General features: G+C 38.2%; 1 protein-coding gene across 2 annotated transcripts in view; it reads right to left on the bottom strand.

Moving 5' to 3' along the window:
• The window catches only part of FRY (FRY microtubule binding protein), a 169,718-nt gene extending 154,342 nt beyond the window's left edge, over nt 1-15,376 (bottom strand). For both annotated transcript variants that reach the window (XM_054388340.1, XM_054388332.1), the window contains exon 1: nt 15,307-15,376. In XM_054388340.1, coding sequence (XP_054244315.1) covers nt 15,307-15,376 — 70 coding nt within the window. The remainder of the gene's footprint in view (nt 1-15,306) is intronic.
• Between the last annotated feature and the right edge of the window lie 2,277 nt (nt 15,377-17,653).

The raw sequence follows: 17,653 nt of genomic DNA, 5'->3' as shown, positions 1-17,653 counted from the left end.
AAAAATGGATATATGGTTTTGTAAGTAGATTCCAAAAAGCTAATTCAATGAAAACAGGATAGGCAATGTTTGGCAGCACTGTTCAATAAACTGTGATCTTACCATAAAGTGCTTTTAGTTACAAGCATGAGTTGTTGTTATGGGACATCACGTCGCATCAAACACAATGACAAGTTATATTAGCATAATGGGTTATTATTCCCAGATCCCTGTGATCATTACTCCATAGCAACCCAATGATAATGAATGGCTTTGTCAGTAAGAAAGCACGTACAAAAATATATGAAGCACAAACCTCGAGTACCTTATGGTAGATAAGGCTGCTAAAAAAACTAAGAATTTGAAGATCAGTGCTTACATTTCCTTCCACATACAAACAGAAAAAGGCACCGAAATTTTCAGTACATTCTCAGCTGACCATCACCATTGTGGGCATTTGTTATTTCCAAGACACTTCCACTCAGGGCCCAAGTCAGTTGAGAAGTTGGGTACTTAAGCCTGGCCTGTGGAGCAGAAAACAAAAAAACTGATCTAAACAGTCAGGTGAGTCAGGCAGCAGCTCAGAACATGACCCACAACAGCCAGCCTGGGCCAAACATCGCCTTAGATACAGCCCCACAAGGACCTCACATTGTTGGGCCACTTCAAATATACAAAGCAGAGAAGAGAAGCAGCTCCTCTCCTTTTCAATTTGTAACTGCTTTTCATGTAACAGCTTAATGGCTGAAGAACTCATCCTGTGTGTGGCAGCTTTGGGTAAATGCTTAATTAAACTTTGGGATTTGATCTCTCATCTCCTATCTTCTTGGAGCGCACCCTCACTTTCTGGCTACCAGTCAGAATGGTGAGGATTATCCATGTCCTGTTTGAAGACTGACAAATTTGAAGAAATAATTCAATGTGCTTGGAATCAGAGATGAAATATAACAAGAAGCATGGCTCTAGACCAGTAGTTGCCATTTAGTTAACCTATGAGCAACAAACACTGAAAATGACATGACATTAAATTACACTAAAAGTAACATCAAACAATAAGGTATTCGGGCAAGGGAATGCCTGAGTTGGTAAATTACCTCCTGTTCAGGTATGCCCCCAAATCAGACCCTTTAGATATTTCTGCCTGCTTTCTGCCAAAATGTGAACCCTGATAAATAATTTCTGTCATGCTCATCTTTATCCTAGGCTTCTTTTTGAATCCTAGTTTATTGTCCCACAGAGTAGAGCAACAGGTAGAGCAAGAATCAGATTCCAAAACAAAAACTGTTCCAGATGCCTGTCCCTTCTAGTAAAGACATCCCTGGTTTGGCACAGTGTATCCTCATGATATTAAATGCCATTTAGTAACACCTGCACAAAAAAACATATAGGATCTTTTAAATGCTATAAAATGGATGTTATGTTTTTATGTACCCAGTCCAGACCAATTGGGACTAACCTACTAATCCAAAATTAATGAGTCTTTCATATGAGATAAAAAAGATGCCAGGATAATGATCAATGAAATTAATATCCATTTACACAGATTCATTTTCTTCTACTTCATTCCAACCATTTCTAGCAGTAATATTTGTTGGATTTTTTTTAACATCTTTAAATAACATAAATGAAGATGTGAAAGGATGACAGTTAATCAGATTATTTTAAAGACCCTAGGTATGTTAAATATGACCTGCACATGTACTAAGCCCTTAACCAAAATCACAGGTATAGATGCTCTCTCCTGCAGCTAGACCCACACCAATTGGCCTCTACTCTCTGCCTTTAGGAAGAGGCAGTGTGAAGAACCCAGGACTCCACGCTTTGTGCATAGACCCATTTCAGTGGATTTAACCTGCTGGGCTGATAGACACTTGAGCATCAAATCTGACACATGACAGAGAATGAAACACTCCTGAAGAAGTGAGAAAAGTCACAGTTTAAAGACACGTTTGCCTGGTTCATGTGTTTAGCCAAATCCCAGGAGCGTCTGTAAGGTACACACTCTGGCTTCTAATTCCTGATTTACATACTGACATCTGTATGCTCTTGGCCACCTTAGCTACTCAGTAGACACAAGTTATTCTGAATTACTTTGCCTTCACTGACAGAAGAGCACAGGCAGAACCAACCAAATGAGCAAGCCAGGGCAGCTAACCCTACCATAAATGTCACATAATTCATGAACTGGTTTAAAATATATCCATAAAGATAAAGCTGGGTAAGCATTCTGAAATGGTCAAATCTATAGAGTAATCTTTTATGCAGTACTTCAGAATACTGCATAAGAAGATGATGTCATAGTCGTGAGCTACAATAGAGGAAATTACATCAACCATAAGGACAGATGAAAAAATGTGTTATGTGCTGCTTTAAAAAACCTTTATATTGTATTTTGATTTTATGATTCTGTAAAAAAAAATAAAATCTTTTCCTAACAAAGTACAGCCTAAGACTTTATGTGGAATATATTAATACAGTAATTTTGAAATATAGTTTGTGGGTTTTTAAAAAACACACATGCAATCAGCCTAACTCCAATTCCACTCAAGTAAACAGTTAAATATTCCCTTGTTTTCAGTGAAAAAGCCTTAGGACAACACTCAGCTTTCTGAAAATGCTGCTCAGTACATATTACTAAAATTACCAGCACAGATATTTATCAGAACATCACGATGCTGTGCTGGTTCTTGTACAGTTTATGGAAAACCATAGCTGTAATTTGAATCCACAATGCATATGATGTGTATGATTCAAAACACACACAAAAAAGATATCAAAAAAGATTGCCATTAATCACATTGACCGTTTGTGTCATAAGAAGTTTAATGACTGAAGATAACTTTCCTTATTAAATAGCAAGATAAATTTTTTAATGAATTTACACACACAAACACACACAAATATATACAGCAGTCAACCTTCCAGCCAAGTATTTCCAGCTCTGCTTCTATAAAGTAGGTAAACATGACTGACACAATAAATGTAAATGATATCAAATTGAAATACCATTTCTGGATTTAATAATATAAAAATGAAAAACTTTAAAACAAGAAGTCATGCTATGATGATGCCGTCTTTAAAATGTATGACATAGCAGGCAGGCAGGCTTTTTTCATCAATGAAGTTGATGTTTGGTAGGCAAATGTGTGGAATATGTGCTATCTGTGTGAGAGGATCTGACTAGTACTATACAATCCTTTGTAATTAATCAAGAAAGATACTTGATTAAAATCAGTGGTAGCAACTTTGTAGAAACAATCTCATTTGTTTTACAGGAACAGAAACTTTTTTTGTACCAAGAAAATGATTGTAGAAAGTAATAACAGACTAGAAAGAATGGTATTAATATTAGGTAGAAAGCCATTCCAAGTGTCTATTAATATCATAAACATATGACAAATTCAGACAAATCTCTAAGTTGCCAGTATTGTGATGCTTCCGTGTTACTCCTTGAAGGACTACTATTTATCATCAAACAAATGACAAATGCTTACTTTTAACTGCCATTCTCAGAGCTCTGCTGTAGCAGACTGATTTGTGGGATCCCCACCTTGGGCAAAATAGAGCAGTGAGCTGTCCCAGATGTATCTATGCATGTCCATGGACCTTCTCTCTCTGCAGGTGCAGAAGACAAGTCAACTCTGTGCTACCCCTTCCAGTGAAGTGCTGGCCATTACACTACAGTTAAAAAAAGTAGCCAGCCTTGTTTTTCATGTCCCAGAAATAAACTCTAACGCAAAAGACATTTACAGATTCCCATAGTAGTATATTTTCTGGTTTTTACTCTAAATAAACCCCTATTTCACTTGATTATTCTTTTCCCCCTACTTTTTCTTTGCCAATACTTACATATTCTAATGTAATGACCACAAATGCCATTACCATGCTATTTACTTTCCTCCAAATCCCTAATGAGGATATGAAATAAAATAAAACCTAGAATCCCTCCCTGCAGTACCCAACTGCTTATCTCAATCTAGTGTGACAACAAACCATCAGCAAGGATACTTTATTCGCAGTGCCTCATAAAACTATTATGCTTGAAAGTATGCTGACTGACACTTAAATATTCACTGACACTCAAATATGTGGTCTGTTTCTTCATTCAGCTGAGAATTCTGTGAAAACCCCCAGATCTGTCTGACATCCTCTCCTAGGAGATCCTAGGATAAACAAGCTTTTATTATTAGCCTATACACTAACTGCTGCACTGGAGGAGAAATGTGTTAGGAAGTTATCTGCTACTGCATTACAAGTATTAATAAATAAATAATAATCTCTTAAGAGTATTTTGGTAGATCTGTGTGCTTTCCATTACATGCAGCATTACCTCACTGGATTCAGGCTTTCAGAAGTGAAAATGGTGAGGTAATACAGCAGACATACGATAAATCTGATGCCACAGGAACCAACTGTTGACCCACTTACCTTAACAGCACCCACAAGTCACTTGCTGCTCTCCTCACCTGATAACTTTTAACACTTTCTGTCACCTAACCCAAGCATTAAGGCAATGCAAGGGTCCTCCTTGCTGGAGGGATCTGCTATAAAGCAAGGATGCAGGATGGCAGTCAGGACTCCTGCAGGCAAACATTGCTCATCCTGTCCTTCCACCCTTCTCATCCTTGTGCTATCCCTCCTCCTGCCCCTGCCCCTTCACCGACCCTTTTGCAGTCCCTGCCATGCTCCCACCTCCCACCAGTCACTCTTCATTTCCACTCCTACTGTCCAGGAAGTATCAGTCCCTCCATTTCTGATTCCTCCCCCACAATGACTCCCTCACCTCTTCCCCCTTCATTCCTGCTGGCTCTTCGCTGGGCTTTGATTCTGAATTAACTATCTGTCCTCGCTTTTCCCACCCAGGTCCAACGTCCTCTTCAGGAGAATTTTTAACACTAACAAACAACAATGCTTTTGCACTTTCTTATCTTAGAGAGGGCAGAACCATTTCTGCAGAAAATTGCAAAATACACCTTCAGGGACGTTAAGTTTAGAACTGCTTTAGCCAAACTGTGGAACTCAGGAAAAATTGTTGGCAACAGTAAAGAGGGGTTTTACACAAAGAAGTAGGCACAGCATGATATACAAACATATTCATTAACAAATATCCTTTTTTTTTCTTTTCTCCTGTAATTCTATAAAATTCAACCAGTCTATACTAAGAATTTAGTTTTTAAAAGCTCAGCAAAATAATTTCAGTGATTTATTTCACTTGCCGTAAGAATCTGCAGCTCCCTGTAACACTCACTTTTACCTGCCCTGTCCCTTACTGCTTGAATACAAGACACACAAATGAGTAAAAACAATAAAAGTTTTAAATTTCACTTTCCCTTCAAAAATATTTCCATCTTCTATTTCATGACATCACAGTATCACAGCATATCAGAGGCCAGAAGGTACCGCAAAAGATCATTGGGTCCAACCCCCCTGCCAAAGCAGGATCACTTAGGGAAGTCCGCACAGGAATGTATCCAGGTGGGTTTTGAAAATCTCCAGAGAAGGAGACTCCACAACCTCCCTGGGCAGCCTGTTCCAGTGCTCTGTCACCCTCAGTGTAAGGAAGTTCCTCCTCATGTTGAGGTGAAATCTTCTATGTTCAAGTTTGAACCTGTTGTTCCTTGTCTTATTACTCTGAACCACCAAAAAGAGCCTGGCCCCATCCACTTGACACCCATCCCTCAGATATTTATACACACTGATGAGATCCACTTTCAGTCTTCTCTTCTCAAGACTAAATAGCTCCAAGAATCTCAGTCTCTCTTCATATGGGAGATTCTCAAGTCCCCCATTCATCGTGGCATAAATGTTAAAGATTCACTATGGACAGGCCAAGACGTTGCTTAATTTACTACGAACCCATGTTACTTTTTTTATTCCAAAAGCAGTACTTTCCAACTTTTGCTTCCTGAAGAGTACTTTTGATCAAGCACTCATCCCAGTGAAGAATACATGCATGGCTCTGCCACATTTTCCTGCTGATGAGTAACAGAACTAAAATCAAAGTAACCACCTAGCTTTGGTTCAGATACAGGGTCAGGGTGAGGCTATTTGTTCCAAACACATGCCTGCAAAGAAGGCATCAGTAGCAATAAAGATATACCCTGTAAAATTTAAAATAATCCAAGGACACTTCCATTTTAATGTTACTACTTACTGCCAATTAAAATTCTCATTAGAAATAATAACTAGTTGAGTCATGATTCACAATTTGTCCTTTGGCTACCAAGAATGTGAAGGAAGGAGGGTTCTTCCAGTAAAAGGATAGAACACAGGGTTTCGTGTCCAGCTCTAACAGAGGTTTCATGTGCAGTCTTGTGTTTCTTAAGTTAATATCTCTGTTCTAGTTTTCCCAGTAACAGCAATAAAAGAATATGACTTCCATAGTGCTAAAAGAATCTAAGTCTGTAAATCTCCCAGATGGGAAGCACTGTATGAATATTATCATTGTGTAGACGATTTGAAGCAAGATATTTCCAGCAACAGTCTGCCTGCATCTGAACTAATGAATGTCAATTTGCATACTGTAAACATACTTTAAAATAAGCAACACTATGAGTCTCCTGTGCAGTCCTCTTGAAGATGTGACTGAAGCTTGTTGCAGCTGGGGTATTTACAAAGGCTGTCAGAGGATGGATTTTCTTATGTCTAAGAACACAGGAAGCTTATGCTGCCATTTTTCATCAGGTGTATGTCCCTCTTCACTTCCTAATAGCCTTGTTCTACAAATTGTGTAGAAATTCTGGTATCTTTAAGAACTCTACCCTTCCCTGAATTGTTCTGAATTTAGTCAACATGTTCAAAATAGGCAGGCAGACGTAAGCTTTGCTTCCACTGGAAAGCAAACTAAAAATAATTCCAGTTACAAAGGGGCAACTTGCAAAACCTGATGTCAGGTACCTCAGACTACTTTCAACACTTGATAGTTCTGTTAATACATACAGAATAAACATAACTCTGAAAAGACACAACAAAATATTAGTGAGAGTATATGCAGAAACTCACTGTACAATTAAGGAAGATCTTTGGCTAGAACTCTACAAAGATATCCTTCTGATTTAACAGGCAAATTGATCCAGACATTTAAAGACATTCATAAACACCAGAAATGCAGTAAAAAAGACAATTGTCTATATTCTGTTCAACAAAAGTTATTCAAGGGACTCAATATAAAAACAAACACATTGGTACATTGCCATACTTTGAAGTTGAATTTTCTCCACATGCACCTTGAGACTCTTTGAAATTACAGAGAGGAGAAGAGCTAGATAGCTAAAGATTAGGGAAAAAATGTCTACCTTTGGTAGACTTTCCTGCTGAACCAGGTACTACTGGTTGCCATCTGCAACTTCACAATTATAAATAAAATCAAGAACAATAATAATTAAGATCTGTTACATTCTTTTGATTGGAAAACACAAATGCATCTAATATCTTCACATTTTGGCTGCATACAAACCATGATTCCTGGCCCCCTTCACTGACTAACCAAAACCACAGTAGTCTTTCCACTTGTATGCACTAGTGATACATTTGCTGACAGCGAATTTCTTGCAAGCACAGAAAATAGGCAGGGTAAAGATTGTACAGTGTGTCTCTTGAAGGGATCCCCCTTTTTTAACGTGTGAAACTGCTCTGCTAAGGCTCCAATCACCTAAAATAAACTTTTTTATCAGCAACACATTCCCCCGGAGATGAGTGATATGTGTCACTACAGTGAGCCCACAGTATTTACAAAACAAAACTCAGATTTCTCTTCAAAGCAATGGTCTGAAAAGCACCCCAAAATCTCCCTTCTGGGATGTTATAGAGTTGAATTTCTTGATAATACCAGTTGCATCAGTGACCTTGGTATTATGCACAAACATCACTACTCTTAGTGGTCTCTCTATATTGGTGATCTCTATTTCATGCAGAGGAAGAAGCAAGCAGCATTTGACAGCTCAGTGAAACCAATGCTACTTGTCTGAGTGCAAACTAGGAAGCCAGTGTTTCTCAGATGTGCTTCAGTCAGCCACTTGTTTTAGCAAGTTCAGCTGTCTGCTGTGGATAGCTCTGCCATCCCTCTGTTTTTAATGTGACTATAATTTGCAATATATAAAAGATCATAAATATGTATGGAATTGTCAGGCTTCTCAGTTCCTCTGTGAAGTTCCTGTGAGGAAGAGTGTGCTCCTGAACTCTGGACTTGCACAAGTTTTACCCTTCTTCCTTAAAGTGGCATATCGAGGAGCACTCCATCACCTGGCAGACAGAGGCCAGAAAGATGTTGCTGGTGAAGACTGAGTCAAAGATGGCACTCAGTATCTCAGTCTACTGTTGCTAAATCCCCTGCCCATTCCGCAATGGGTCCACATTCTCCTTGTTCAGCCTTTGACTGCTAATGAAGCAAGATACATGCTTCTTGTGACCTTTGATATTCCCTGTAATTCCCAACTTCGGCTGAGCCTTGGATTTCCAAGCACCATCTCTGCATGCCCAGGCAATGTTACTAAATTCATCCTTTGTGGTGTGCTTCGACCTCCAATATGCTCCCTCCTGCACTGAAGCTCTGCCATGAGGTCCCTGACAAGCCAAGCCAGTCTACTCATATGTCTGTCTCCCTGAGTATTGAGGTGTCCCATTCTTGTGTTTAGAAGATACTGACTGGCCCTCCCAGGCACAGCTACTATAATGCCATGTGTGCCCATTGTGGGTTTGACACACACAAGAATGCAGTCTCTAGGGCTACCAACTCAAGCAAGTGTCAGAGCACTTACTGACTGATCAGAAACTCAGGAATGAACGCAGAAAATAAACCTCGACGAGCACATGCAATCATAATTCCAGAGGTGTAGAGCCTGCTTCCTGCTGTTCACAAGTCAGTATAGAGAAGAGAGTTTAAACTATTAATGAAATGAGTCCATCAAAAGTAAATAAAATACAAAAGGAATGTTAAATAGCAATTTGGCTTCTATCCTCCATTACTAAACTTTGAACATTACTGTACATTTTCACATGAGAACCTATATATTGTAACCTACATATCTGGTATACTTATATGGTAACCTATATATTGTCACTTCCCTTACAGTTACATATATTCCTTTATGCATATTTGTAATTTTTATATTTGTACATACATATAAAAATGAAAGATACTACAGCTTATTCAATGGTATTTTACATGCATAGAGGAAACAACAAGAACTGCTAGTGCTTTCCCTGATCCTTTTGGAGATTAACTAGCTATACAGGAAAAAAAACCCCAAACTGACTATAATTTGATAAAACCAAAGATATTGCAAATTAATCACTAGAAGTGGTTAATAATAGTATAACAGAATTGGTTTAGTTTTACCACAAGTAAAATTATTGGAATCTTTATGGAATATCTACCAGTGATGCCCTATGCCTAATTTATGCCTAGTTTCCAGACTATCTTATATTTTGAGATTAGGATTGATGTTTTACCACAAAAATTTATGTACTAAGATTGCATTCACTCTATTTGTAGACTTTTACTACAATAATTCAAACTTCCTAACGACAAGCAAACTCATTCTGTAAACAAACTGAATTTCGGAATAAAGCATCTCTAAGTCTCTCATCCTTTTCTCCCTCCCGATATGGAAGAAACAGTTTGGAAGGTCATAAAAATAAACAAAAGTCCTTTTTAAAAAGAGTTCTGAGGTCCCTAAAGTCATAAAAATTCCACTTTCCCTTACTTTTAAGAAGAACCATATCAAAATACAAGTTCTAAAACGGGTACTGCTAGAGCACAAAGAGCTACAACACTCTGGTTTAAAACCCAGCTGTGTGGTGAAGAGGATCAGAACTGCAGACAAATATAAAGAAAATTGTACTGGAAGGTAAGTCACTGCTATCAAGCAAGTTACTTTTCTGATCACAATCACAGACTGCTTAAGAGCTGAAAAATACACTAAGCAGTCTAATTTCAGGCTCAATGGATAGAGCAACCAATTTCCTTCAAGTAGCAAGACCGTTTGAATTAATATCAATTAATTCAATTAATGTCAAGGGCAGAGTCACATGGGAGGCCTGAGCAGATACTAATCTTTGCCTCCAGGGCTCCATAAAGGTGGAGGCTGTGGAAGTGACCAGCTTTCTGCAGGTGTATTAGGGTAAGACCTCAGTAGCAAGCAAGAGGAGCAGGTCCAAGCACAGCCCCAGCCCAGGCTGTAGCTGCCCATCAGTGCCAGCCTGCTCTCCAGCTTCCTGCAGCCACATGTCCCTAACCATTCCACAGCTGCCAGCCACGCACTAGCTTCAGGCTAGTCAGTCCTTTCCCTGCAGGGTGAGTTTGCAGCACTTCAGCTTCCTGAATCAGGTTGCTTTGGGTCTGCAAGAATAGAAATGTCAGAGCAAGAGGCGTTCTTCTTGCTCAGTGAATCTGTTTAACTGAGCACTGAGAAATATGAAGGAGCTTCTCTCCATCATTGGTATCTTGCTACAGTCACATGGTGTGCTTTGTGTTTTCAGCTTAAACAGGTTTGTCTTTGCCTGTGACAGAGGATCAACTCACAATGTTTAGAAGGAAGCGGTGCTAGCATGGACTGTCTTGACCGGACATGCTGGGGACACTGCAGCACAGTCAAAATCCAGCAGAGGTGAGTTGGGGGCTCTTGAGGCAGTAGAAGCCAGCAAGGAAACTCCCATGAGATACCTCAAGGGAATCAAGGGGAGCTCCACTAAGAAAATGATGCAACCAACAGCCCAACTGAGGTGCCTCTAAACAAATGCATGCAGCATGGGCAATCAACAGGAGCTGGGGAGTACTGTGCAGCTGGAAAACGGTGACCTGGTAGCCATCACTTGAGACTTGGTGGGATCCTATGACTGGAGTGTGCCCCTCTGCAAAATGGCTGTTACCATCTGTCATCTTCCTGCAGAATAAAATCTGACTAGAATATCTTCCTAGTGCACCACAGAATTTAGACATAATGCAGACTTCTGCCTAAGAAACTGACTATGGCATTCCCTTTCTCTTGGTCATGGACACAGGCCTTCATGAATATCCTCTGTAAAAAGGATGAATTTCATTGTTAAATGTATTACCTTCATTTTCTGAAGGACTAAATGTCCTACATTAATTTCTATTCCTGACATTGTAGAAACATATCTTCAAAAGCAGAACAGAATATTGCTGACCACTTGGCAGCCAACTACCTGTCAGGCTTCACATTGGCCATTGAGAAGTTTTTCTGATGCTGAATGCTCTTCTGACAACTTAAGTTGTTTTGATGCTAGTACTGTGGTCAGGCCGGTACATGACCAGCAAGCTGTGGAGGAGCCAGAGGTCCTTCTGGGACTGCTGTGGAATGCTGCTGTATTTGAGCAATACAAGTAATAGCTGATGTGGGTGCCTGTGTGCTCCCAGGATTAAGATGTCGCTGATGCTATCACCACTAGTAAACACCAAGAGGCTTTCGCCAGCCACTGCTACAGGAGCAAAGACAAAGAAAAAGGTGTGTAGTAGCAGGGTTTATCAATGGGCTTTGTACAGCACAAAGGTGAAAAGGATGATGATGTGAGGATTTTGATGTGGATGGTGGCTACTGTGGAAGAAGACATAGAAGTATGAGCCATGTGAAAGAGATCTTAAGTCCTAATACTAAAAAAAGGCTTATTCCAAGTCTGAATTCAATGCAAGTCAGAAAAAACAACTTGTCATTCAGAGATAGTTAAACAAGTTTAGCAATCATTAAAATAAGGCCTTGAAGATAACTCCATTCTATGAGCAGTGCAAACAAAACGTGCACTATGCAAAATGCAGGCTCTCATTTCCTTGCACAAAAAGACCTTAAAATTCATCTCTAGAAACTGGGAGACAAGGAAATGCAATTTCTGCCAACCAACATAAGAAACGACTTGTGAGAGCACAAGTGAGCCATCTACCTGTGCCATTCACATTCTTTCCTCCTATAAACTGAATTGCTTGATCTGATCTATAAACTCCCCCCCCCAAAAAAAAAAGTGTTATAGAATTTCCTGCAGTTTATACTGATAGTACTCCAACCTACTGTAGCTTGTTTTTTAAGCTTCCATTCAGATGTAAAAAAAATACTAATTTGAAGAATAAATTTAAAAGAAATCTAATTATCTGATTAATTTAAAAGGTAAAAGTCTAAAGAGAGAAAGACCACATTAATATTCTTAACATTTGGATTTGTATGTTATTCTTTGAATAAATTACAAGTATTTCTTTACAAAAAGTATTTTGTAATATTCCTATAACATATCTGAGTAAAAGACCCTTTACCATCCTGCTTTTGGTGAGCCCTATTTTATTCTTGTCATCTTATTACCTTATAACCTCACTGGGCCAAGTGAGCACCACTCACCTTGAGTAAGCATGGCTCTTTAAAAATTAATTACTTTTTAAAACGTAATGCAAATTATTAATGCAGCTTGACTAATGCAGCGTTGATTTAAAAAAGTCCTGAATATTTAAGAAAACATCAGGACACAAAAAAGTTTAAAAAAAAGAAAAGAAGATTATTCTTATTTTCCAACCACAGAATCCCAATTCTGATCCTATCTCCTACATGTCACAGAAATATTTTCCAGAACTACATGACGTGCATGGTATCTTATTGACATATACAGAGCAAAAGTCTGTTTTGAGAGCTGTACAAAGGAGTATTTTGAGGTCTCACAGTTTGGTGGGATGATTCAAAGGCCAGACTGGCTTTTTTGTCCCCAAGGAACAAGAGTGCATGCTCACTGAAAATATACCACTGACTGTTTCATTGTGACTGCAGTAGTTAACAGATACCTAAAATGAATCCATTCCAGTGCCCATGAACTACCTGCCTCCTTAGCTGGCTGTAGAACATGAAAATCCAAACAGCATGCTAGGTGAATGTTTCTGCAAGTGCTGTGTGACAGTGAGCTGAAATCCTGCCTGGCATGTCAAGAATGCTAGTTTGCTGATAGCAAATTTAAAGAAAATTGTCATCCCAGGTAGAATAACTGAGTATATTTCATGGTGTGGGCAACAGACACAGTTGGAAATCTATTAGAAAACGTTAATGCTCTGTGTAAGCCAAGACACAAATCAATAGAAAGAAATGGTTTAGGTGGGACTATAAGGAAGGATAAATGTTATTTACAGCTACTGTTTTGAAGTGACAGTTTACAGAAACATACATGGACAGCACCTCTACACTATAACCATGCTGTAGGACCCAAACCTATTTTTCTTTTAAAATACCATGTTAGATCTCTTTCTACTAGGTGAATGCCCTGTCATAATTTATAGCTGACTTCTGCTCTTGGGTATGCAGACACAGCACCTATTTTCTGAAAAACATGTTCTTGTGCATGCATCTGCAGGCTTCCCAGTAGTTTCTCAAGCGGGGGAAGTATTTTCTTCTGCTCCACCCATCACATAGCAGAGCTAAAATCTTTTTGAACTCCCTACTGTCTTCTTATCAAATTGTTTTTCAGCTAGAAAGGTTATGTACAGATTATGAACACAGCTTTTCAGACTGAAAGCCAAAAAAAAGTAAATAAATGGCAGCAAGTTTAAAGCAACCTGGATATCTGGATATATATTACTGTTTATTGAAATACAGCTGAAAGTGTGTCAGTCAGCTAAAAGAATATCAGAATTACCAATTATTTATATACTATTCCATTTAAGGTCTTCTAATTGCAGACTAGAAACATCCTAGTTGTTTTGAAATACTTTCAACACAGTTCTATGCAGAGGAAGAAGAAGGGGGGGAAAGTGTTATACTTAATTGCATAAGGTTGTAATTTTTGTATTCTTAAGTGCTAGTTTTACTTAGTCTTAAAGTTATATATCACAAATATATCACAGTCTTACTGTAATATATCACAAAACCAATGTCAGAATTGATTGGATTTCTGCACCATAAATTGAGTTGCTTTTCTTCTGCCATAAACTGTGATATTCTATGATTCTGTGAATTCAGACTGTCATAAAAAATGTGTTGTCACAATACAGACTTATGTTCTTGGTATTTGATTAGCATTAGCCCAAAAACATAACCAAATCATAACATTCTCTTTCAGTTCCTGTGGGATCACTGATTTGAAAGAATATGCACTAAGTATTTTGGAAGGAGGGCAGATAAGCAGTGCTGTTTAGGTCACAGTATTATTCCATGGTGGCCTCACACTTGTGGAAGATAAACAGATTCAAACTACAGTGTTACTGAGGTTACAAATCACCTGGAAAAATACAGTTTCTATGGATATCTTCTAATGAAGATAAGTCTTGCATGTCACACATCTAATACAGTGTTACTTTTACTTCTTTGCAGGTATACAGATATATGCCTTGTATTAAGCAGATTTTGCAACATTTTATACCATAGAATTTTAAAATATTAGTATTTTATGCAGGAATGATTAAATTGGATAGTGAGATGACCAGAATCTTACTAACAATGTAGCCAAGTTGGATTTTTCCAGAGATATTGTATCCTATCTCATAAAAAACAGTTAATTATGGGTATTCAGCACTATTAATAAAAGGTTCTATAGAAAAGGAATATCCTGTTCACGTATTTTAAATTTAAAAAGCAAATTTCTGCCAAAGTTATATCATGGCCTTACCTAGTCTGAATATATTTGCAAACACTAAATTTTATTCAGAAGTCTTAATTATGGAATATTGGTAAAAATCTGAAGATCACCTGATTTAAAGAGCAATGAAAATCAGGAACAGCAATTATGAAAGACCTTGCAAGACTGAAATGCTGTTTGTTTACATTCTGCAAAACCCAGCCTAGATGAGATAAACAGATGGATTCTTTCTAGATGGAAATATTGCATAAGATTCTGAAATTAAGCACAGAGGGTGGGAAGTGCAGCTATAAGCAACTACTGTTTTGCTTTTCATCACATTAAAATAACGACTTTCAGACCTGAAGTATAATCTTATATTTTTGTCCTCAGTGCACAATCAATAAAAAGCAACTTTAGAGCAATGCCACACCCTTGTTATTAAACAGCGTTTTCAAAAATATTTAGATAAAGCCTGAACAAATCAAATAAATATCTAGGCAGGAAATGCTGTTTGGAATGCACTTCTTGCAATGTACTGTTAGAGACAGCCAGAAAGCAGACTAATTTCAGAATTCAATCAAGCAAATCTAGTATAATCTCATTACAGCTTTTGCAGTTAATGAAACCTATTTAAATCTCTGACATTTTGATTTTTAGAGCTGATAAAAGCAAAAATTATTTGGTTCATATAACACAAACATACAGAAATATAAGATTTTATCCTTTAGGTTAGCCTACTTATTTACCAAGCAATGCGTAATATGAAAAGATTACTCTTCTGCTACTCACTATTGCTCCAGGATTTCAGTAAATATTTGATACTGATTTCAAAGAAGCCTGAATCCTGCTGGCTAGCCATGTCTGCTGCATACAAAGAGGCTTCTATAATTCTGAGCAGCTGAAGTGGCAGGTACTATGTATGTAGATGTGACTGTCACCAGTTAGTGATGTAAACGAGGGGTCAGAGGAGGAAATGAAGTCTCCGCAGATCCACTTCTTCCGTTCATGGTAGGTAAGCTCATTAAAAAAAAAAAAAAGCTCAACAACAACAAAAACACAGCATGAGATTTTTGTCCTTTGCTCTTCCTCTGGGGCTCGCACTTAATTCTATCTGCAGGGTATTTTATTCCCTCACCCCCTCAGCATGTATTTTCATTTATTCCATTCCACAACTGGGTAAATTTCTTCCGGTCAGTTAAAGGATATGCAGTACCACAGCACTTGTTCCATAAGCACACTTAAGAGTGTCTTCCCGAAGGGTGTCTGAGCTGTGCTTTTAATAACGTGCAGTCTGCCTGTCTGAAGCTTTTTTTTCCATCAGTAGCTGACAGCCCGAGCATATGCACCTCCTCTTGCGAACCGCGTATCAACTTGAAGCCCCACGGAAACGGTCTCTCCTGCAGCTGGAGGAATTTCACACGTACTGTTTAGCTTTAGGGAAAAAACCCATCCTCTAATGAATATCCTCTGCATGCTCTGGTCAGCTGCTCTCCTTCCGCCTGTTTCCAAGAAGAGCACGCTGAACTATACACAACTGCATCATGCTGCGGTAAAGCAGAGCTGCACCCATATATCTGATTGCAGTGACGCTGGGAAAAAAAAAAAAAAAAGAAAAGAAAAAGAAAAGGCTCTCCCTCAGCCCAGTTGCACAAGAGAAGCACTTCCAGAGCACTAAAAACGTGGCATTCAGACTGGCTGCTTCTGCTTTTCTTTCACTGCTACAGAAGAACGTGTTGTCGTATTTTTCTTGATGACTTTTTGTTTTCCCCCCCTTAACAAAGATGAAGGATAGCAAGCTGAATTTATAATGGTAAATAAAGCAGAGAGCTCACTGCTCCCTGAAAGAGACACAGAAAAAACTTGTTTTGATGTAATTTTTACCTTGAATAATATTAAAAGGAAAAAAACAAACTCAAAACTGAATTCACATAAGGAATTCACATAAGAAAATGAGGCAGAAGCAACTTAGTGCTTGTTAATACTTTATTGCTAGCTACAATTTCCACATTCCTAAGGTTTTATTTCAAATAATCACTGTCCATTACTATGTATATTTTAATGGTAATGAAGAAAAGTAAGAAGAATCAGTTTCCCAAATATTTTTTGTTACATGCATTCTTGGTATCATCCTTCCAGATACTATTTCCTGGGAATAGCAGCACTTCTTTTCTCACTTACTGGAATAAATTTCCAGCAGCATCTCATAAATACAGCATCTGAGCCAAAATAGAGCTTGGCTGCTGCTTCTAAAAACTGCTGCTTTCTGCTGAAAACTCTGTCAGCAATTACATCTGGACATTATTTTTAGTTTCAGTATGCAGAATATTTGATGTCTGGATTGGAAACTGAGGAAAACAAAGGTCATTGAAACCAAACTTCTGTGATTCTCACTGAAAATATGCTAAATATCTTCTGTAAACATACCTTGTCTGAAGATAAGGGTTTGTGTCCTCGCTAATGGAAGACTGTTGGAGAAACTAATTTTATGAACTTTGAATTTCTAAATGAAGTTTACTCAAAAGCAGTTTACACCCTTTTATGAACACAGATTATCACAAATGTTGAAAGTATCTCAGGTTTGATCTCAACAGCTATCAGGGATCTGATCAGCTCTTCTCTTGAAATTGAAACTGGCCCCAAATTTATTTTCTGACACCCATTTATGCCTGTCCTCACTCTCCCCCCTGCTCCCAATGTACCATTCTCTTTTAAATCAACGCACTCCAACTTTTAGCAATTAAAGATAAATTTGATACCATATATGGCATGTCCCAAGACCTACAGATGATGACTTCCTACCACCCCACCAACTGATTTTTCAGCTGAGAGAATGCCAGGTAAGTTTGGAATTCCTTATTCCTCCTCAGAAATACTGCATTAATTTCTGTGTTTAAGAATTTAAGTAGTAATTTCCCCTCTGGTGCTGCATCAAATGCTTCTATGAAGATGATTGATATCTTAATTTTGTAACAACTCTCTTGATGGAAATGAAAATAAAACACTAATTTGAAAATAGTTGTCTTTCCTAAGTATGAATTGGATTTTATCCAATTTTCAATTAAATCCACACCCTTAAATGTAGTCTCCCACCAAATCTTGTTTCAAAACCTTGAGTGCATGAGGTCAAGTAGCCTCT

The sequence above is a fragment of the Indicator indicator genome, chromosome 1, assembly GCF_027791375.1.
Source record: "Indicator indicator isolate 239-I01 chromosome 1, UM_Iind_1.1, whole genome shotgun sequence".
NCBI lineage: Eukaryota > Metazoa > Chordata > Aves > Piciformes > Indicatoridae > Indicator > Indicator indicator.
The sequence above is the reverse complement of the archived record's forward strand: the minus strand, read 5'-3'. Positions and strand labels throughout refer to the sequence as shown.